The 23,925-nt window shown below is 38.5% G+C and overlaps 3 protein-coding genes across 4 annotated transcripts; all 3 read right to left on the reverse strand.

The window, feature by feature from the left end:
• Positions 1–739: 739 nt before the first annotated feature.
• LOC147875232 (cytochrome P450 6j1-like) lies at positions 740–7,570 on the reverse strand. The gene is made up of 6 exons (XM_087347770.1): positions 6,118–7,570; positions 5,536–5,809; positions 4,819–4,943; positions 3,832–4,053; positions 2,563–2,826; positions 740–1,192 (listed from the first exon to the last, which is right to left on the reverse strand). Exons 1-6 carry the CDS (start codon positions 6,638–6,640, stop codon positions 1,029–1,031), a joined length of 1,572 nt encoding a protein of 523 aa, XP_087203896.1. The 5' UTR covers positions 6,641–7,570; the 3' UTR covers positions 740–1,028.
• A 457-nt stretch (positions 7,571–8,027) lies between these two features.
• Positions 8,028–14,392, reverse strand: LOC147875233 (cytochrome P450 6j1-like). 2 transcript variants are annotated; one of them, XM_087347728.1, is made up of 6 exons: positions 13,525–14,392; positions 12,747–13,020; positions 11,895–12,019; positions 10,648–10,869; positions 9,813–10,076; positions 8,028–8,810 (listed from the first exon to the last, which is right to left on the reverse strand). In XM_087347728.1, exons 1-6 carry the CDS (start codon positions 14,045–14,047, stop codon positions 8,647–8,649), a joined length of 1,572 nt encoding a protein of 523 aa, XP_087203854.1. In that variant the 5' UTR covers positions 14,048–14,392; the 3' UTR covers positions 8,028–8,646. The 2 variants fall into 2 exon arrangements, with proteins under 2 accessions (XP_087203854.1, XP_087203862.1); XM_087347736.1 differs by lacking the exon at positions 9,813–10,076.
• A 1,891-nt stretch (positions 14,393–16,283) lies between these two features.
• On the reverse strand, positions 16,284–22,541 carry LOC147875234 (cytochrome P450 6j1-like). Its single transcript, XM_087347787.1, has 6 exons — positions 21,719–22,541; positions 21,139–21,412; positions 20,378–20,502; positions 19,391–19,612; positions 18,119–18,382; positions 16,284–16,736 (listed from the first exon to the last, which is right to left on the reverse strand). The coding sequence occupies exons 1-6, from the start codon at positions 22,239–22,241 to the stop codon at positions 16,573–16,575; spliced, it is 1,572 nt and encodes a 523-aa protein (XP_087203913.1). The 5' UTR covers positions 22,242–22,541; the 3' UTR covers positions 16,284–16,572.
• Between the last annotated feature and the right edge of the window lie 1,384 nt (positions 22,542–23,925).

Here is a 23,925-nt window from a genome sequence, read left to right on the forward strand (position 1 = left end):
GGGATCTCACCGGTACCATAATCCTTATTGTTTATTGTGAGTTGTGATGTTTCTTCAATTCTAACTCAATATAAGGTAGTAATTACAGTATGTGTTAATGGTAACTTTCAAAAGTATTTCTACTATAGGTGGAGAAATAAATTATTGATAGGAATTGGAAATGGTTGTATGTGAACGGAAGAAAGAAAGCAGTACAAATTTTGAAGCTCTTCATTATGCAGTTTTCTCCATGCCCCGCCATCTCTTCTGGGCCCAAATGGGGTTCTATTAATGGACGGGAAATGTCTTAGGTAACTGACAGCTAGTAGCTTTTGAAGAAGATATATACTATATATTTCGTTATCCAATTGAATTCTTTTGTATTTTAGTTTACCAATGATAAAATACTAGCACCGTGAAGACACTGAAAAAACAATAAGTTCAGATGTTATTGTTGTTTACAACATTCCTTCATAAAAATTAGTTTGAGTCCACAATGTGTTTCAGAATTAAGAGATCCTCTGGAATTTGTGGTTGGAATTTCTCTTCTGCATTCGGGAAGAACCAGGTTCAAATCCTGGCATGAAGACCTTCTATCCTGACTCAAGTTATACTTTTTATTTTATATACGCACCGGGACAATTTCCTAAATTACGTTGCTACACCTCTTGTTCCATATCCTTTCCAATCCATTATCCAGCTCGGTCATTGCACCCGTTATAGTCTGTTACATACATATTCATTAAATACGAGCAAGGAATAAATGCAGAAATGTTATTTTTATTTCCATCTTCTTAAGCATGAATAAAAACACACGTAAATAGCAATTTACACACACTTCGCACATGTCAATGTACATCACAGAAATAGAGAAGCAGACTTCGAAGCTTCTGGTAGTTAGTTCATTAACTGAAATTTTGTCTATGTTAATTGCACAGGGCGACAGAAAAGCAAACTTTTAATATAGAATTAAAGGAACCACATTTTGTCGTCCACTTATTTTCGTCTTAATTGTAAAAAAACGAGTGATTCATGACCGAAGACGAAACTTAAATGCGTGTCAAAGAGAGCGGAATCTTCCCAATCGGATGGAACAGGAAAGATTTTGGGTCAATGACTATAGGCACAGGAGTGTCTTTGCAGGGCGCCACATCGTAATTGGAGAGTACGTGTATCAATCCCATCTTGACCTGTATCAGCCCGAACCGCATTCCTGTGAACAGAACCACAAGCTCAGCTGAGGAACAGAGTTGAATCATTAGATTAGAAAGCCAGGAATTTGCTATATTACATAGAAGACCTGGTCACCTAGTGTTGGTGGGTTAGTGAAGCATAGGGCTGTCTCTACGATGGAATATTCGCGTGGGTAAAACGGAGGGGAAGGCAAATACAATAATTATTTTGATTAGAAAACCTGTTTGTAAACGTCTCCTCGAAAGACTGAATTAAAGGTGTTAAGATAACATTCAAACGTATCTTAAAGATGTATTTCGTAACAGACTGAAGTCGACGAAATCGGTTTAAGTCAGTGACCAGTGACGGGCTCTGGTTGAGTGAAGGTAAAACTAGTAGGATCTGAGGTTTTGACGGCGGTGAGTTTGAAGATGGCTGTCTTCTGGGTTGTTGTGACGTGTAGTCTGGTAGAAATTTACTGACGTTTCAGAAGCCCATGCTACCTCCATCATCAGGACGATCGCCCTCGCGCTGATGATGGAGGTAGCATGGGCCTCTGAAACGTAGGTGGACATCTACCAGACAACACGGCACAAGGACCTAGAAGATAGCCATCTTCAAGGTAACACTTGTGCACCTCTGCCAGAATATTAGGGTAAACTACTAGGTAAATAATTTACAGTAAGTTATAAAGAGATTAATTTTCGTACAGTTTAATGTTGTCACCAGCAAATCTCCTTGAAATTTAATAGAGTTCTGTTAAACGATACACAAACTTCTCATTGTTCACACAGGGAAGAAACTTTATGCATAAGGTATATATCCATTATTGCATTTAGCTTGGCTTGGCTGGACGAACTTCTGGTAGTACAGAGAGAGAGATTCTGCGGGTTGTCCGTTTACTTAGGAAAGACGAATTTATATTGGCTTAGTGGTTGCAGCACACCGTCCTAATTATCCATGCATTCCGGCATCACGCCCGGCAATGAAATAATTAGGGACGTGTTGATCCTATCAGTAGTATGATAACTCCTGCTGTATTTTCACTAAACGGAACCTACAAACTATTATTCTTTGAACGTGTTTAAAATGTTTAAGAATTCGTTTATTAACTTCACAATATACAAAGTTTTATATATAATGAAAATAAATATTGTCCATTAAGGATAACTTATTTAGCATTTTTACATAAACATATTTTATTACAACACCCTGAAGTCGGAAATCATTTTCAGGTCTAAAAATCTACAAAGTCGTGCAGAGATTTTGTACTCAAAATGTATACCCATTATTTATGGAAGTGGTAATATTGTAACACTTAGCATTTATCATAGGCATATTATAATATTCACGTACTTTCAACTTCCTATTATTAGTGATAATGTCGAATCCATGTGTGTTCGCACTTACCGATGCACATACGAGGACCTTCACCAAACGGTAAGTGTGTGTAGCTGGGTCGATTCTGCTTATTATCCTCTGTGAATCGTTCGGGATCGAATTTCTCTGGTTCTGGGAAGTACTTCGGGTCATTCTGAATACCCAGTACCGGTATGTAAATTGCGATTCCGTTTGGTAGTATTACTGTTCCCTTTCCCGAAGGGGAAGGAAGTTTGTAGTCACTGAGGCACGTCCGATCCAAGAATGTAACTACCGGGTACTTCCTCAGTGTCTCTGAAAGAACAGAGTGGAAGCCAGGGTATTGAAGAAAGGACGAACAGAGACAGGTAATTCAACACAAAACAAGAGATGAAATGTGTAGCTGGTGCTCATAATTCAAAACATAATAAAATATATAGTGTTGATAAATCAAAACGTAAGAATTTATTTAGTGCTCAACAAAAATTGGTTATCAAACATTTAACAAGGGATAAAGTGTTAAAAAGCCACTGATAATTAAAGAAAGCCTTCCGAAGGAAATCCTGTATATTTGGTAAAATCTTTCATTTGTGACTGTGAAACACTGCAAAAGTCCATTTAATATTTTTAACAACATAAACACAGTTTCCCATTGAAATATTTTTTTTTATAGTTTACAAGGCTGACACTCGAATGTAAAAGATACCTACCTGTATCCTACCTATCGTAATGGTTTATGGATTCACGCTTTCCTGTTGTTTTTTCTGTGCAGAACAAATTCGACACGATACATTTTGGAACATTTAATGAACAGGCTTCTTACGTAGCTGCAGACAATATGTCATTGCTGCACCGGAGGACAAGATCTCTTCCGTATTTGCGAGCGGTGCTACAATTCTTCATGCTCTTTCGAGCTTCTAGTTAAAAATAATTTCAGCTGAATTAATTTGTTGCCTTATGATAGTTAGAGACTAAACAGTTGATATAGTCGTCCAGTAAGCAAGAGTAACCCGGATAAATTAAGTCTCCAGAAACAATCATAGGAAGAAAACATGAATTGTCAATGTTGTTTTCCCGGTTTTTCATCAGGGCTCACGAAAACCTGCGTCGCATCTCAGAACAACTCTGACATATTCACTGTCGTGGCAACATCAGATCTCACGAAAAATATTACCCCTGTGTGATATGAGGTTTATCAGGAGCTGGATGTCTGGAATGTGGTCTTCTGGTTTGTGATGTGTAGTCTTATTCCATTCTGGAGATAGAACATTACCGACAAGGTTACAGTCCACAAAACATAACTGATTTCAGTTCTCTCACCCGATACCACCATGTCGAGATAAGACATCTCAATGACGCTGTCGTATGTTAGCTCTCCCAGGTATTTTTCTGTCACCTGCATGATCTCCGCTCTCAGTCTGCTCTGTATGTCGGGATGAAAAGCAAGCTCGTACAAAGCGTAGCTCAGTGTACCGCCGGCTGTTTCAAAACCCCCCGCAATAATGACGAAAGCTTGGGCCACTAATTCGTCTCCGTCTATTTCTGAAAAAATAAAATATAAATTGAGAGTCAGATCTTTGTGCTCACTTGTGCTGAATTGTGCTTTTCATGTTTTCATGTTTCAAAGCTGGTGCTTATTTTTGTTCTTATATGTTAGGTGTCTCGATTAAGCTAACATAGCTAAATATTTCCATAGAGCAGATTTCTTAGGTCCAATATCTTCTTTCGAAACCCGAAGTGTCATTGCCATGTTATAAAGATCCCTGTGCATCGTCTGATCCTGTGCAGGTTCAAGCGAATTCACACCCTTCTCTCCGAATTCCTTAAAATCCATTTTAAAGTTATCGTCCCATATAACGCAAAGTATGGCAACTTGTTTTTCTCCGACAGTGCTATGACGACATTCCTCAGCAACACAGGAAAATTGTCCGAAAATTACGAAACAGAAACAATGTTGAAGGAGTGGGTAAACATTTCCTGTTAACAAAATGTCATTACATAAGAAAGAGTTGTAAGGTAACGTTTATAGCATATTACATGGAGACGCATTTCACTCAAATCGACGACTGGGACGTACTTCAGATGCAGTTTATAGTTGGATATTATTCATTTCCTTAGCATTAGCCATCACGTAAAACGTCTGTAATTCTGATTTAAGGTTTTCACAGCAGTGAGTATGACGATTTCTGTCGTCTGAGTTGTTGCGCCGTTGCAGAATGACCTCTGAAACGTTGGTAAACATCCACAATATTACAAGGCGCAACAACCCAGAAGACAGAAAATTCGTCTGTAAGTCTGTTATCTTACCGAAATTCGAGCCCTCATTTCGACCGTCTCGAGATGTCTTTCCTTCTTTGACACTTCGTTTTCCCCTACTTCTCAACTCCATCATGGAATCCAGAAAGTCATTTCGTATGACTTTATGTTTCTCCCTACGACAAATGTAAGAGCCAGTAACACCAACTGAAACGCCCTTATGTGAACAATAGAGCATTATAGTCGATAATCCTTTCTATTACTGGGTTCTGGATTTCTGTTCTACCTCTAGTGAATCGAACACAAGACATTGTTTCGGAAAATTCAAAGGGTACAATCAGCGTTTCCTTGTTTCTTATTAATGTATTCTTGAATTAAATTTTTATTGTAAGGAAATTCAAAATCTTCTTTGCTGGAAAATACCACACAGAAATACCTTGCGGGCGGGGCGGGGCGGGGCGGGGGGGGTTGAGTAGAAGTTAAGTGCATTCTTAAATTCATACTAGATAACAAATAGGTGGGCATATTTTTCTCTGGCCACTTTATTCCCGAGGATGTACTTCCATTTTTTCTTTGTCACAAAATTATATTTCCTCCTGCGGAAATTCTTTTATATGTGTTCCTATGTACTTTTCGTCAATTAATTTTCTACATTCAGTTGCACAAACGAAGCAATTTTAGTTTATGTTTGAACCATGTTTATGTAATTTAATGATAAATATTTGTTATTTTGCACTTTCTTAAAAGCAAAGAGCAAGTGTTCTTCACCTGTACTCCACTGTTTCCCACACAGTCCTCCTGATATAATCGGTTGTGTCGTCATCCAGTATCTTAAGATTCAATCTCTTATTGAGATTGGGCGCAAGAAAACCCAACAGTGCTGCCAATCCCTTCATAAAAGTGAATTCAACCGCTTTGCGCATGTATCGTCTGAACTCGGCGTCGGGATTCTTGATTGAGTTGCTGTTGATGCCGAAGGCGCAAGACGCTATCACGTCGGTCGTGAACCTGGTCATCGTCTCTTTCACATCCACTGGGGTCCCTGTGAACGTTGCAAGATAGAGAAGTTGCTACAAACGAATGTAGTGTTTATGACACGTTAATTTTGAAGACTGTTGTCAATTTCTCTTCGCCACCTGACAAAACGGACTCGTCACAGGCGAGACTTAGTCAGTAATTTTGCATGTAATAAAACGTATAATTAATGTGACATTTTACACACCAGTTTCAGTCGTCGATCGAAATTAATTGTTTTAACCTTCGCTAAAGGAACTTGGGAACTAAAAATTTGTATTTCTAACAGGAGTATATAGGACGCCACTTTGAACTGTGTAATTTGTGATCACTTACCGTCAGCCGTGACCTTGTCCAGGTACATCACCAGGTCTCTACCACAGATTTCCACAAGGTAGAACATCATCCTCATCTTTGCTGGTGTAAATACCGGGGTCAAGTTCAGTCTGACATGGCGCCAGCGTTGTCCTTTTAAAGAAGGCAACATGTTTCCATACAATGGATCCAGTTTTTTGTCGAAAGAGGTAACACGGTCAATGAAGTTCTGCGCATCCTTTACCAGAATATTCTTCACCAAGTCCAGGTCACGAATCAGCAAGCTCGGCTGGTCGAATCCGAAGATGCCCACAAACGGCTTGTCACTGTGTTCGTTGTAGATTCTCTGTAGACTCTGCCCTATATGCTCCTTCAGAAGCACCACTTCCTTCAGATTGCCTACAAACGGCAGGGGTTTTGCGTAAGGGATGCCGAGTTTATTCCAGAAATCGAAGTTTCGAGTGAAATACAAGTACAAGAGAATAAGGAAAATCAATACAGGCGTTATGAGGATCAATGTTACCGACTCGAATATCAGCGCCATTATTCAACAGAAAGACAGAAATTTATTATGAAAATTATTTTTACAAATTGAAGATTAAATTTCCAGTCATCAAATGATAAAACAATATGTCCTAGGTTATCAAATTCGGTTATTGATCTGAACGTCCTCCTCTTTTCCGTATGAATATATATTTTATTACTATTTTAATACTTTATACACGAGTTTATTTGAAAACAATTCTGCGAAAACACTTTCAAATGTAACACAACTGAATAGAATACCACCAAATCTATTTTCATCTGTCTACCGTGGAAGCAGTAAGACGACTGGAAAGTTTATATAATGATTCTGTGTGGGAATGAAACGACATTTCTTGCCAATTATTTCGCAGCAAGCAACTCGACCTTCAAAACATGTACGGATATAAAGGGTCCATGTCGCAAATAAAATTTTAAATGGGTTTCTTGTCTATGGTCCTAGCAGATGGCTGAAGTGTCTCCGCGTGTAGGCTGTTCATCGCAGTCCGCAGTGTATTATAGCAAAATTAATTTGTGCATTCTTATGGAAAAATTACCATTTTACAAGTACCAACATTTCTTCCCGTCTTGTTTCATCTTACCATCAAAATAGTTAATGCTGTTAGGTACTCCCTTACCTAACATTTCATCGAAAATAGTGAAGTGACTGGTGAAGTGCCAATGACCAGCAGATGAATCCTGATGAAAGGATCAGTTAAACGCTCAGAATTTTTAAAATCGCACACTCGTACCCTCAAACTGGGCAGAAACGCAGATCATCTGCGGTTGATTTTTTGTGATAATTAAAACCGTAACAGCTCAAGAGCCTAAGCCGACTAGCTGGCTGCTGGCCTCACGTTCACATGCCTAAGCAGAGGTGGACGAACATCCAACCAGATATATTATGGCGTGTGGTCAGCACGACGAACCCCCAGCCATTGCTAGTTTTTCTGACCGGATTACGCTACTCGTTGTAGCTCCCCAATTTCCTCACGATGCTGGGTTCTCACCGGTACCATAATCCTTATTGTTTATTGTGAGTTGTGATGTTTCTTCAATTCTAACTCAATATAAGGTAGTAATTACAGTATGTGTTAATGGTAACTTTCAGAAGTATTTCTACTATAGGTGGAGCAATAAATTATTGATAGGAATTGGAAATGGTTGTATGTGAACGGAAGAAAGAAAGCAGTACAAATTTTGAAGCTCTTCATTATGCAGTTTTCTCCATGCCCCGCCATCTCTTCTAGGCCTGATGGGGTTCTATTAAGGGACGGGAAATGTCTTAGCTATCTGAGAAGTTATAAGCTTTTGAAGAAGATATATACTATATATTTCGTTTTCCAATTGAATTCTTTTGTATATGAGTGTACTAATGATAAAATACTAGCACCGTGAAGACACTGAAAAAAACAATAACTTCAGATCTTATTGTTGTTTACAACATTCCTTCATAAACATTAGTTTGAGTACACAATGTGTTTCAGAATTAAGAGATCCTCTGGAATTTGTGGTTGGAATTTCTCTTTTGCATTCGGGAAGAACCAGGTTCAAATCGCGGCATGATGACCTTCAATCCTGACTGAAGTTTACTTTTAATTTTACATACGCACTGGGACAATTTCCAATATTAGGTTAATACTTCTCTTATTCCATATCCTTTCCAATTCATTATCCAGCTCGGTCATTGCACTCGTTATAGTCTGTTACAAACATATTCATTAAATACGAGCAAGGAATAAATGCAGAAATGTTATTTTTCTTTCCATCTTCTTAAGCATGAATAAAAACACACGTAAATAGCAATTTTCACACACTTCGCACATGTCAATGTACATCACAGAAATAGAGAAGCAGACATCGAAGCTTCTGGTGGTTAGTTCATTAACTGTAATTTCGTCTATATTAATTGCACAGGGCGACAGAAAAGCAAACTTTTAATATAGAATTAAAGAGAACCACATTTTGTCGTCCACTTATTTTCGTCTTAATTGTAAAAAACGAGTGATTCATGACCAAAGACGAAACTTAAATGCGTTTGAAGGACAGCGGCATCTTCCCTTGGGTCAGCAGCAAAAAGGATTTGGGGTCATAGACGACAGGCACAGGAGTTTCTTTGCAAGGCGCCACCTCGTAACTGGAGAGCACGTGTATCAGTCCCGCCTTGACCTGCATCAGCCCGAACCGCATTCCTGTGAACAGAACCGCAGGCTCATATTATAAAGTTAATTTCACTTTTCCATCACACTTCGCCTTATGTCACTTCTGAATGTATGGTTTAGAAGCTTGAAAATACCAAGAACATGAAACACGTTAAACGTCGTGGTCGAGTGGTTAGAATATTTTAATTGTACACTGGAAGCTTGGTGTTAAAATCTAACTTTGAAAGTGAACTAAATATGAAAGAAATGAAAAGAGATGCTGAGGAACAGAGTTGTATCTAAGAATGACGATGAACATAATAAATTTAGTATATATTATATTTCGCGGAATTTCTTGAATAATTTGTGTCTCCTGATATTATTAGGATATAAATGCAGAAGACTACAGTGGGTTGGGCGTGTGTGTGAACTGAAGGTGACAATGAATTAGTACAATATTTTGTTTATGTGATTTTACAGTAAATGTCTGCTTGGCGGACTGCAAAGAAAATGGCGCGATAAAATTGGATGTTGTGCTGAGGTTTTCTTATTCTGAGATGTGTGTTCAATGGCGAGCTTTCGTGTTAATGGTGTTCAACGATTGCATTTTGGGTACGAAATTACGCCTAATCTGCTACAGAAAACAAATTGCAGAACTTTAAAGAATTAGCATTGAATGAGTTAAAGGTCTCACAGACACCGGATATTTATCTTGAAATTAAATGAGTTTTTGGAAATAGTATATATTGATTTATGAAACTTGAATTCCACAGTGCTATTTATATTATGTGTATCACAATTGTCAATTAAAGTAACTTATTTCCCACTTTTCGAATAAGAATACCTTATAACGTCCTTAAACTTGAGGTAATTTCCTAAGTCTGAGAATCAGCAAGGCAGTGCAGAAATTCTCTGACCTAAATGTAGACCAATAATACACGTAAATGTTTATATTATAACTATTATTATTTATTACAGATCAGTTACTAACCTAACGAATTTTAATTCCGATTTGAAAATCTCTACCTTGCTTGATTATATATTTGTACTAACCTATGCACCTACGAGGACCTTCCCCAAAAGGGAAGTAAGTGTAGTTTGGCTGATTATGCTGATTTTCTTCTGTGAAACGTTCCGGATCGAATTTCTCCGGTGTTGGGTAGTATTTTGGGTCATTCTGAATTGCCACCACCGAGATGTAAATTCCGGTCCCTGCTGGGAGTATTATTGTTCCCTTTCCTGAAGGGGATGGAAGCTCATAGTCATTGACGCATTTCCGATCCAGAAATGAAATCACCGGATACCTCCTCAGCGTCTCTGTAAAACGGAATGGAAATCAGTGAGGAGAAGTAAAGCGGAATGGACACTGGAAATTGACGACACAACAATGGATAGTGTGCCCAAGAGTTACTGGTAATTTAACGAATAAGAGGTTGAATTCCCAAGTCCTGATAATAACTGAGAACATAATAGGGGCAGAGTGCTCGACAACTGCTAGTATTTGAAATCATAACAAGGGCTACCGTGCAAAGACCTGCTTGTAATTCAGGACGGAACGTATACTGTGAGAATTACCTGTTATTAATTTCAAACTTAAGGAGGAATAGAGTGCTGAACAGATGTAAAACCACACTGCGTTACAATACAGAAGACCAACAGTGAATTCAGAAATGCTAAGAGAATCTCACATGTGAAGAGACATGTTACATGTGTAAGTTTAGTGCTTTTAGTATTTTAAAACTTGTGGTTTGTGGTCTCATGTATTGTAATGCTTAATCATACCAACGATTTGTAAGAACACGTCGCTTACATCTTCTGTCTTGAAGATTGAGCTTCACAAATCATAACATCACAATCCATAAAACATAAACGATTTCAATCCGCTTACCTCTGACCACCATGTCGAGATAAGACATCTCACGGATGCGGTCGTATGTGAGCTCTCCGTGGTGTTTGTCCAGAACCTGCGTTATCTCCGCCCTCAGTCTCTGCTGAATCTCAGAATGCAAAGCGAGTTCGTACAAAGCGTAGCTCAGTGTAGTGCCCGATGTTTCAAAACCCGCTGCTAGAAATGCGAAAGCCTGTGCCACAAATTCGTCTCCGTCTATTTCTGAAATAGGAAAATATATCGCTGTCGTATTGTCTTCGTTTTCTACTTTCGATATACACTGCTTTGTCTTGTTTTGTTGCTACGAAGGTGGTGCATATTTTCGCACTTGACATTTACGTGTGTCAATTACATGAATGTTTATTTGCGTAGAGTTTTCTGGTCCATTGTCTTTGATGTGGTGAAAACCTTACCAGTTCCGAATGAAATCAGAAATGTTATTACCATGTTGTCATTATCCCAGCACTTAACATCTCCGCGGATGTAACTTCCATTTGTCAACACCACGTTTCTGTTGATATTGAAAGCAGAAGTATTTTTTTCGTAATTATACCGCTTCATTTTCTGTACACCACCTATCCCTTTACTGTTTTGTAAGTTATTGTGAAAGCTTTCTGATTTTACGAAAATTTATTAAATAAGTCTGCCATGTAGCATCGTTATTGAGAACCTGATCTGTAATGTAAATTATATACAATATCCTCACTTATAGAGACAGTAATAATACATCATAGTAATATTCAAATGATTTGACTCTTTAAAACGCTAGTGCCCAGAAACCAGCTCATAAGCTATAGGTTCTTGTAAAATTGGTGCTAGAATTACGTCATGATATTGTAACCAAATAGAAACATGAAACTCACGGTGAGCTTCACTCGCATTCCAGTGGGATTCAGAGAAAGTACCGACCTGATAGAAATTATCAAGAGTACTCTTTCCTAATCTGTTTGAATCTTCGCCCCCTAGACTCAGCCTTTTTGCACTCAGGCAATGCGAGGACGCCTCATCGCTGCGAGTTACGAAACTTGGAAAGAAAAGCGGAAGATTTAGGTGAAACGAAAGCACGAATTTAGTATTGTCGCTTGTGTGGCAAGGCTATTTTAAAAGTTCACCTGCATTCGCGTTTTGTGTGAGCCTACGTAAATTTTTGCGATTAAATTAAAATGTTCCTCGTACTGTTTAGAAGTTAAATTTGATGCATTATTTTGGTATTACCCATATCATATAAAAGAATGCTCTCAACTTACCAAAATGTGAATCGTTCTCTTGACTCTTTGCTGGTATTTTGTCTTCTTGGACGCTCCTTTTCCATTTATTTCTCATTTCGATCATAGAATCCAGAAAATCATTTCGTATAACCTCATTCTTCTCCCTATGACAGAAAATGTTAAAAGATCGTTGAGAAGGAATAAGGAATTGCAAATATTTATTTGGTATTAAATTTATTGAAGAAACTGTCCACAGTTAAGTATCTGAAACACACAACAGCGTTTCAGAGAATATGATATCCAATTACGGCAATCTTTAGCGGCCTAGACTAATTTATTTTGACAATGGAGGGTGAAATTTGTCTCTGATCTTTTGATCAATAACTCCAGCTACAACTGCATGTAACTCCCACTTCAGCTTAAATGTGTGATACTGAGGAACGATGATAAATTGAATATTTTCACTCTATAGAACATAAACTCAAATACACGCTCATATGAAACAGTACAATTGTGTTTAAACACTTTCTGTTTTAAAAATATAAGAGCATGTTAATATTAACCCCTGGTCATTATCGTGATCCTGTTCAATTATCCATAGCGAATGAGGCTATAATATTAATTTTATAAAATGCAAGGGGGTCCCGATTTTCAGACTAGTCGGCGAGTAAATGACGAGTTCCTCTTTCCTGAAATTTATAAATAATTCTAAAATATTTTGATGCTTGTAGTCTACACTTGGGTAAATGTAAAAAAAATTATACTTTTTCATTGTAAATTTTCGTTTGATGATGAATTTTATTTTATTAACGAATTTATTTCCTTAACATGTTTACTATTTTGAATATACTAATAGATATAGTAGAGAAATAATATACATATTTTCCAGACCTGTAATCCACTGTCTGCCAAACGGCCTTCCTGATGTAGTTGGTTGTGTCGTCATCCACAAATTTCAGCTTCAAGATCCTCTTAAGATTAGGCGCGAAGAACATTGTCAGACCAGCCAATCCTCTTCTAATTGAGAAGTCGAAAATATTGCGCATGTATCGTCTGAACTCTGCGTCGGGATTCTTGAGCGAGTTGCTGTTAATGCCGAAGGCGCAAGACGCTATCACGTCGGTCGTGAACCTAGCCGTCGTCTCTCTCACATCTACTGGGGTCCCTGTGAATATTATGAAATAAGTAAGCTGATTCATACAACATTGTCTTCTGTTCGTTTCAGTCCACAGAAATAATAAAAATCGAAGTTGTCGTTGTCGTTGTCATGGTATATGTAGATCTGGCTCGTACGTACAGACTGCAAATGTAAATTTCTGAGGAAAACCCGGACTGTAACGATGTCGACCTTCTGGGATGTGACGCCGTGTGAACTTGCAAGTATTTACGTAGCTACTACGCACAAGTACACATGGAGTCTTAGTCCAGGAGAAGAACATCGCAATTCTCAACGCCGTGAAAACTGAAATTTCGGTATCGCTTAGACATTTGACGAGTAACAAGTGTTGCGCAAATTGAACAATTTTAAACAAAGTTTAAAACAAAGGGAACTTATAGTTATAACTTTCCTGGTGCATTAAATATAGTCAAATATAATCATCTGATTCAATTTCATGTACTCTGTATATTCTGATTAGGGATGTATATGATGCCGCTTAGGATCACTTACCGTCAGCTGTGACCATGTCCAGATATTTCACCAGGTCCTTGCCACAGAGTTCCACAAGGTAGAACATCAACTTCATCTTTGCCGATGTAAATACCGGAGTCAGGTTCACTCTGACACGGCGCCAGCGTTGTCCTTTTGTCACAAATATGGCCTTTCCAAGCAGAGGGTCTAGGTTTTCGTCAACTGCGATGACACGGTCAATGAAGTTCTGCGCATCCTTTACCAGAATATTCTTCACCAAGTCCAGGTCGCGAATCAACAAATTCGGCTGATCGAACGCGAAGATGCCCACAAACGGCTTGTCGCTATGTTCGCTGTAGATTCTTTGAAGAGTCTTCCCTATATTTTCCTTCAGGAACATCACTTCCTTTAGATTGCCTACAAACGGCAGGGGTTTTACGTAAGAGACACCGAGTTCCTTCCAGAAGTTGAAGTTTCGAGTGAAATAAAAGTATAAATAAATAAACAAGCCACACAAAATTGTGAAGAGAGCGAGTGTTATGTAATTAAATATAAGAGCCATTATTGGAAATTAACACTGAATTTATTAAAGACGATATTATGACCACTTATGCACATTTAAACTTTAAAAACAATTTTCCAAAGCAATATGAAACGAAAAAAACAGTGTATTCAAGGCTGTTATAACTTTGAAGTGACTTTACGCCTCCCATCAATGTGTTAGAAAAAAATCTTGTTTTCGTGTTTATTGTAATCAATGTACGACCTGTTTTGAAAACAATTGTGCCAAGAGTTGAGAAGGTGATGCCGTTTAACAGAATGCAGTAAAATCTGTTTCAGTGTGTCCTCTTTAAAGGCAGTAAGAAAACTGATCTTTCTGGCTTGGATCGGATTTGCAAGAAGCGAATTACGTTGCTTCCACTATCACGCAACAAGAAACTCGACCTTCAGACATGTACGGCTGTAAAAGGACCTTGAGACTGTTATATTTGCATCTAGGCTTTGTGCCCTTCAGAGAGCGGCTCCTGATCTCTATCGACATCATTTATGAACTTGTATTCCATTAATCACTGACGGCCCGTGGCGTATTTACATCAATAAACTATTATTAAAATGCTCTTTTTTATGAGATACACAATTTTTTACAAGTGCGAAATGTTTTTCGCTGTTCGTTCCCTCTTAAAAACGAAAATGTTAATGCTCACTATTCGGTATTTCTCCGTGTAATATTCTATCGACACGTTGCAAAATGGCTGGTAGATAAGAGGTGGATAAAGGTGAACTTTTGTGGGAGATGAAGCGATGGCGTAAAGGGGATGCAGGATGACGATATGAAAGTAGTTAGTTGTCGCTGAAATGTAAAGGTCCCATTCGACTACTTTCTAAAATCTGAACATTGGATCTTTCAGCAGTGATCTTTGAGCTGGTTGCAATCTTCCATCCCCACATTACACTAAGGTAATTGATTGGAAACAGGGAGTAATTCTTCACATTTTCACTTTGTTATCTTCACTGTGAAACCGCGACATTGAGTCTTTATTTCTTTTAATGTGCTCGTAGGAACACGATTTCCTGTTTTTGCACTCCGTGATTTAGCGTTCTTCTGATTCAGGTTTTCAAGGCGACTAACGCAGTTGTGCTTCGGCAAAGACAAAGCAAAAAACAAGAACAACAACAACATGTGTTTCCTTCAATGTCATCTAGGTTTCTAATGTCAGGGGCACCTGAAAGGCATACGATTACATGATGAGGATGCCAGTAAATGCTGTGCAGAGATTCCAGAGACACGCATGAGGCCCAACCTCAGTTTGCCAAGTTCCTCTCAGGACTGACAATCAGCATTGGATGGAGTATGCACATGAAAGATCATGTTTTGTGGGGTTTACGATTCCATAATTTTACATGCTCATATTTGCTGCACTGTCCAGCAATTCCCTTCTCTAACCGACGGGTATTTGTAAGCAGAGACTCGCTGGTATCGATAGCGATAAACTAATCGGGAAGCCTCTGTCAGAAAGATGCTTCCTCATACAAGATGATCACAATCCAGAACATCAACTTCGGCATTCATGAATTTATTTAACGTTGACGAGTTGGAAAAGAGCGGTCAAGTCGAGTTTCTGGACCTTGTGAACGCTGTAATGAACCTTAGAATTCCATTAACTAATTAATTAGCTAGCTTAGGGAACACTTCTTTCATGCTTCCCGAACAGTACCCGGTGCACACCTCTTGTCACATCCGTGCACGCCACATGCCCCGCCCATCTCATTCTTCTCAACTTAATCACAATGATAATGTTGGGAGAGCAGTACAAATTTTGAAGCTCATCATTATGCAGTTTTCTCCATGCCCCGCCGTTTCTCATCTACGCTCAGATGCGGTTCTATTAAGGGACGGAAATGTCTCAGCTATCTGAGACACTAAAAGCTTTTGAAGAAGATATATACCATATACTTCGTTATCCAATTGAATTCTTTTGTATATGAGTGTACTAATGATAAAATACTAGAACCGTGAACACACTGAAAAAACAATAAGTTCAGATGTTATTGTTGTTTGTTTAATTTGTGTTTGGAATTTCTCTTCTGCATTCGGGAAGAACCAGGTTCAAATCGCGGCATGAAGACCTTCAATCCTGACTCAAGTTATACTTTTTATTTTATATACGCACTGGGACAATTTCCTAAATTACGTTGCTACACCTCTTGTTCCATATCCTTTCCAATCCATTATCCAGCTCGGTCATTGCACTCGTTATAGTCTGTTACATACATATTCATTAAATACGAGCAAGGAATAAATGCAGAAATGTTATTTCTATTTCCATGTTCTTAAGCATGAATAAAAACACAAGTAAATATCAATTTACACACACTTCGCACATGTCAATGTACATCACAGAAATAGAGAAGCAGTCTTCGAAGCTTCTGGTAGTTAGTTCATTAACTGAAATTTTGTCTATGTTAATTGCACAGGGCGACAGAAAAGCAAACTTTTAATATAGAATTAAAGGAACCACATTTTGTCGTCCACTTATTTTCGTCTTAATTGTAAAAAAACGAGTGATTCATGACAAAAGACGAAACTTAAATGCGTGTCAAGGAGAGCGGAATCTTCCCAATCGGAAGGAACAGGAAACATTTTGGGTCATAGACTATAGGCACAGGTGTTTCTTCGCAGGGCGCCACATCATAACTGGAGAGTACGTTTATCAATCCCATCTTCACCTGTATCAGCCCGAACCGCATTCCTGTGAACAGAACCACAAGCTCAGCTGAGGAACAGAGTTGAATCTAATAGGCATGAAGAAAGCCAGGAATTTGCTATATTACAGAGAAGACCTTTCCTTTTTGATTTATCGTGGTCATTTAGTGTTGGTGGGTTAGTGAAGCATAGGGCTGTCTCTACGATGGGTTAGACGCGTGGGTAAAACGGAGGGGAAGGCAAATGCAATAATTGTTTGATTAGCAAACCTGTTTGTAACGTCTCCTCGAAAGACTGAATTAAAGGTGTTGAGATAACATTCAAACGTTTCTTAAAGATGTATTTCGTAACATACTGAAGTCGACGAAATCGGTTTAAGTCAGTGATCAGTGAAGGGCTCTGGTTGAGTGAAGGTAAAACTAGTAGGATCTGAGGTTTTGACGGCGGTGAGTTTGAAGATGGCTGTCTTCTGGGTTGTTGTGACGTGTAGTCTGGTAGAAATTTACTGACGTTTCAGAAGCCCATGCTACCTCCATCATCAGGACGATCGCCCTCGCGCTGATGATGGAGGTAGCATGGACCTCTGAAACGTAGGTGGACATCTACCAGACAACACGGCACAAGGACCCAGAAGACAGCCATCTTCAAGGTAACACTTGTGCACCTCTGCCAGAATATTAGGGTAAAGTACTAGGTAAATAATTTGCAGTAAGTTATAAAGAGATTAATTTTCGTACAGTTTAATGTTGTCACCAGAAAATCCCCTTGAAATTTAATAGAGTTCTGTTAAACGATACATAAACTTCTCATTGTTCACACAAGGAAGAAACTGTATGCATAAGGTATACATCCATTATCGCATTTAGCTTGGCTTGGCCGGACGAACTTCTGGTAGTACAGAGAGAGAGATTTTGCGGGTTGTCCGTTTACTTAGGAAAGGCGAATTTATATTGGCTTAGTGGTTGCAGCACACCGTCCTAATTATCCATGCATTCCGGCATCACGCACGGAAATGAAATAATTAGGGACGTATCAGTAGTATGATAACTCCTGCTGTATTTTCACTAAACGGAACCTACAAACTGTTATTCTTTGACCGTGTTTAAAATGTGTAAGAATTCGTTTATTAACCTTACAATATACAAAGTTTTATATATAATCAAAATAAATATTGTCCATTGAGGATAACTTATTTATCATTTTTACATAAACATATTTTATTACAAAACTCTGAAGCCGGAAATAATTTTCAGGTCTAAATATCTACAAGGCCGTGCAGAAATTTTGTACTCAAAATGTATACCCATTATTTATGGAAGTGGTAATATTGTAACACTTAGCATTTATCATAGGCATATTATAATATTCACGTACTTTCAACTTCCTATTATTAGTGATAATGTTGAATCCATGTGTGTTCGCACTTACCGATGCAAATATGAGGACCTTCCCCAAACGGGAAGTGTGTGTAGCTGGGTCGATTCTGCTTATTATCCTCTGTGAATCGTTCGGGATCGAATTTCTCTGGTTCTGGGAAGTACTTCGGGTCATTCTGAATACCCAGTACCGGTATGAAAATTGCGATTCCGTTTCGTAGTATTACTGTTCCCTTTCCCGAAGGGGAAGGAAGTTTGTAGTCACTGAGGCACGTCCGATCCAAGAATGGAGCTACCGGGTACTTCCTCAGTGTCTCTGAAGGAAGAGAGTGGAAGCCAGGGTATTGAAGAAAGGACGAACAGAGACAGGTAATTCAACACAAAACAAGAGATGAAATGTGTAGCTGGTGTTCATAATTCAAAACATAATAAAATATATAGTGTTGATAAATCAAAACGTAAGAATTTATAAAGTTCTCAACAAAAATTGGTTATCAAACATTTAACAATGGATAAAGTGTTAAAAAGCCACTGATAATTAAAGAAAGCCTTCCCAAGGAAATCCGGTATATTTGGTAAAATCTTTCATTTGTGACTCTGAAAGACCGCAAAAGTCCATTTAATATTTTTAACAACATAAACACAGTTTCCCATTGAAATATTATTTTGTTTATATAGTTTACAAGGCTGACACTCGAATGTAAATATACCTACCTGTATCCTACTTATCGTCATGTTTTATGGATTCACGCTTTCCTGTTGTTTTTTGTGTGCAGAACATATTCGACACGATACATTTTGGAACATTTAATGAACAGGCTTCTTACGTACCTGCAGACAATATGTCATTGCTACACCGGAGAACAAGATCTATTCCGTATTTGCGATCCGTGCTACAATTTTTCATGCTCTTTCGAGCTTCTAGTTAAAAATAATTTCAGCTGAATTAATTTGTTGCCTTATGATAGTTAGAGACTAAACAGTTGATATAGTCGTCCAGTAAGCAAGAGTAACCCGGATAAATTAAGTCTCCAGAAACAATCATAGGAAGAAAACATGAATTGTCAATGTTGTTTTCCCGGTTTTTCATCAGGGCTCGTGAAAACCTGCGTCGCAACTCAGAACAGCTCTAACATATTCACTGTCGTGGCAACATCAGATCTCACGAAAAATATTACCCCTGTGTGATATGAGGTTTATCAGGAGCTGGATGTCTGGAATGTGGTCTTCTGGCTTGTGATGTGTAGTCTTATTCCATCCTGGAGATAGAACATTACCGACAAGGTTACAGTCCACAAAACATAACTGATTTCAGTTCTCTCACCCGATACCACCATGTCGAGATAAGACATCTCAATGACGCTGTCGTATGTTAGCTCTCCCAGGTATTTTTCTGTCACATGCATGATCTCCGCTCTCAGTCTGCTCTGTATGTCCGGATGAAAAGCAAGCTCGTACAAAGCGTAGCTCAGTGTAGTGCCAGCTGTTTCAAAACCCCCCACAATAAAGATAAAAGCTTGGGCCACTAATTCGTCTCCGTCTATTTCTGAAAAAATAAAAGAAAAATTGATTGTCAGATCTTTGTGCTCACTTGTGTTGAATTGTGCTTTTCATGTTTTCATGTTTCAAAGCTGGTGCTTATTTTTGTTCTTATATGTTAGGTGTCTCGATTAAGCTAACATAGCTAAATATTTCCATAGAGCAGATTTCTTAGGTCCAATATCTTCTTTCAAAACCCGAAGTGTCATTGCCATGTTATAAAGATCCCTGTGCATTGTCTGATCCTGTGCAGGTTCAAGCGAATTTACACCCTTCTCTCCGAATTCCTTAAAATCCTTTTTAAAGTTATCGTACCATATAACCCAAAGTATGGCAACTTGTTTTTCTCCGACAGTGCTATGACGACATTCCTCAGCAACACAGGAAAATCGTCCGAAAATTACGAAACAGAAACAATGTTGAAGGAGTGGGTAAACATTTCCTGTTAACAAAATGTCATTACATAAGAAAGAGTTGGAAGGTAACGTTTATAGCATATTACATGGAGACGCATTTCACTCAAATCGACGACTGGGACGTACTTCAGATGCAGTTTATAGTTGGATATCATTCATTTCCTTAGCATTAGCCATCACGTAAAACGTCTGTAATTCTGATTTAAGGTTTTCACAGCAGTGAGTATGACGATTTCTGTCGTCTGAGTTGTTGCGCCGTTGCAGAATGACCTCTGAAACGTTGGTAAACATCCACAATATTACAAGGCGCAACAACACAGAAGACAGAAAATTCGTCTGTAAGTCTGTTATCTTACCGAAATTCGAGCCCTCATTTCGACCGTCTCGAGATGTCTTTCCTTCTTTGACACTTCGTTTTCCCCTACTTCTCAACTCCATCATGGAATCCAGAAAGTCATTTCGTATGACTTTATGTTTCTCCCTAAGACAAATGTAAGAGCCAGTAACACCAACTGAAACGCCCTTATGGGAAGAATAGAGCATTATAGTCGATAATCCTTTCTATTACTGGGTTCTGGACTTCTGTTCAAGCTCTAGTGAATCGAACACAAGACATTGTTTCGGAAAATTCAAAGGGTACAATCAGCGTTTCCTTGTTTCTTATTAATGTATTCTTGAATTAAATTTTTATTGTAAGCAAATTCAAAATCTTCTTTGCTGGAAATTACCACACAGAAATACGTTGCGGGGGGTGGGGGTGGGTGGGAGTAGAAGTTAAGTGCATTCTTAAATTCATACTAGATAACAAATAGGTGGGCATATTTTTCTCTAGCCACCTTATTTCCGCGGATGTACTTTCATTTTTTCTTTGTCACAAGAGGCTGTGTGGACCCCAGATTCATTCTGGACGGGGAGTATAAAATTATAATTCTTCCCGCAGAAATTCTTTTATGTGTGTTCCTATGTACTTTTCGTCAATTAATTTTCTACATTCAGATGCACAAACAAAGCAGAGAAGGTGCAATTTTAGTTTATGTTTGAACCATGTTTATGTAATTTAATGATAAATATTTGTTATTTTTCACTTTCTTAAAAGCAAAGAGCATGTGTTCTTCACCTGTACTCCACAGTTTCCCACACAGTCCTCCTGATATAATCGGTTGTGTCGTCATCCAGTACCTTAAGATTCAATCTCTTATTAAGATTGGGCGCAAGGAACCCCAACAGTGCTGCCAATCCCTTCATAAAAGTGAAGTCAACCGCTTTGCGCATGTATCGTCTGAACTCGGCGTCGGGATTCTTGATTGAGTTGCTGTTGATGCCGAAGGCGCAAGACGCTATCACGTCGGTCGTGAACCTGGTCATCGTCTCTTTCACATCCACTGGGGTCCCTGTGAACGTTCCAAGATAAAGAAGTTGCTGCAAACGAATGTAGTGTTTATGACAAGTTAATTGAAGACTGTTGTCAATTTCTCTTCGCCACCTGACAAAACGGACTCGTCTCAGTCGAGACTGAGTCAGTAATTTTGCATGTAATAAAACGTATAATTAATGTGACATTTTACACACCAGTTTCAGTCGTCGATCGAAATTAATTGTTTTGACCTTCGCTAAAGGAACTTGGGAACTAAAAATTTGGATTTCCAACAAGAGTATATAGGACGCCACTTTGAAATGTGTAATTTGTGATCACTTACCGTCAGCCGTGACCTTGTCCAGGTACATCACCAGGTCTCTCCCAAAGATTTCCACCAGGTAGAACATCATCCTCATCTTTGCAGGTGTAAATACCGGGGTCAAGTTCAGTCTGACATGGCGCCAGCGTTGTCCTTTTAAAGAAGGCAAACTGTTTCCATACAATGGATCCAGTTTTTTGTCGAAAGTGAGAACATGGTCAATGAAGTTCTGCGCATCCTTTACCAGAATATTTTTCACCATGTCCAGGTCACGAATCAGCAAGCTCGGCTGGTGGAACGTGAAGATGCCCACAAACGGCTTGTCACTGTGTTCGTTGTAGATTCTCTGTAGACTCTGCCCTATATTCTCCTTCAGAAGGACCATTTCCTTCAGATTGCCTACAAACGGCAGGGGTTTTACGTAAGGGATGCCGAGTTTATTCCAGAAATTGAAGTTTCGAGTGAAATACAAGTACAAGAGAATAAGGAAAATCAATACAGGCGTTATGAGGATCAATGTTACCGACTCGAATATCAGCGCCATTATTGAACAGAAAGACGGAAATTTATTATGACAATTATTTTTACAAATTGAAGATTTAAGATTAAATTTTCAGTCATAAAATGATAAAAAAAATATGTCCTAGGTTATCAAATTCGGTTAGTGATCTGAACGTCCTCCTCTTTTCCGTATGAATATATTTTTTATTATTATTTTAATACTTTATACACGAGTTTATTTGAAAACAATTCTGCGAAAACACTTTCAAATGTAACACAACTGAATAGAATACCACAAAATCTATTTTCATCTGTCTACTGTGGAAGCAGTAAGACGACTGGAAAGTTTATATAATGATTCTGTGTGGGAATGAAACGACATGGTTGCCAATTATTTCGCAGCAAGCAACTCGACCTTCAAAACATGTACGGATATAAAGGGTCCATGTCGCAAATAAAATTTTAAATGGGTTTCTTGTCTATGGTCCTAGCAGATGGCTGAAGTGTCTCCGCGTGTAGGCTGTTCATCGCAGTCCGCAGTGTATTATAGCAATAATTAATTTGTGCATTCTTATGGAAAAATTACCATTTTACAAGTACCAACATTTCTTCCCGTCTTGTTTCATCTTACCATCAAAATAGTTAATGCTGTTAGGTACTCCCTTACCTAACATTTCATCGAAAATAGTGAAGTGACTGGTGAAGTGCCAATGACCAGCAGATGAATCCTGATGAAAGGATCAGTTAAACGCTCAGAATTTTTAAAATCGCACACTCGTACCCTCAAACTGGGCAGAAACGCAGATCATCTGCGGTTGATTTTTTGTGATAATTAAAACCGTAACAGCTCAAGAGCCTAAGCCGACTAGCTGGCTGCTGGCCTCACGTTCACATGCCTAAGCAGAGGTGGACGAACATCCAACCAGATATATTATGGCGTGTGGTCAGCACGACGAACCCCCAGCCATTGCTAGTTTTTCTGACCGGATTACGCTACTCGTTGTAGCTCCCCAATTTCCTCACGATGCTGGGTTCTCACCGGTACCATAATCCTTATTGTTTATTGTGAGTTGTGATGTTTCTTCAATTCTAACTCAATATAAGGTAGTAATTACAGTATGTGTTAATGGTAACTTTCAGAAGTATTTCTACTATAGGTGGAGCAATAAATTATTGATAGGAATTGGAAATGGTTGTATGTGAACGGAAGAAAGAAAGCAGTACAAATTTTGAAGCTCTTCATTATGCAGTTTTCTCCATGCCCCGCCATCTCTTCTAGGCCTGATGGGGTTCTATTAAGGGACGGGAAATGTCTTAGCTATCTGAGAAGTTATAAGCTTTTGAAGAAGATATATACTATATATTTCGTTTTCCAATTGAATTCTTTTGTATATGAGTGTACTAATGATAAAATACTAGCACCGTGAAGACACTGAAAAAAACAATAACTTCAGATCTTATTGTTGTTTACAACATTCCTTCATAAACATTAGTTTGAGTACACAATGTGTTTCAGAATTAAGAGATCCTCTGGAATTTGTGGTTGGAATTTCTCTTTTGCATTCGGGAAGAACCAGGTTCAAATCGCGGCATGATGACCTTCAATCCTGACTGAAGTTTACTTTTAATTTTACATACGCACTGGGACAATTTCCAATATTAGGTTAATACTTCTCTTATTCCATATCCTTTCCAATTCATTATCCAGCTCGGTCATTGCACTCGTT

Source organism: Zootermopsis nevadensis, unplaced genomic scaffold (assembly GCF_977971745.1).
Source record: "Zootermopsis nevadensis isolate Lab colony 2312 unplaced genomic scaffold, Znev_1.0 Znev_ptg000001l, whole genome shotgun sequence".
Lineage (NCBI taxonomy): Eukaryota > Metazoa > Arthropoda > Insecta > Blattodea > Termopsidae > Zootermopsis > Zootermopsis nevadensis.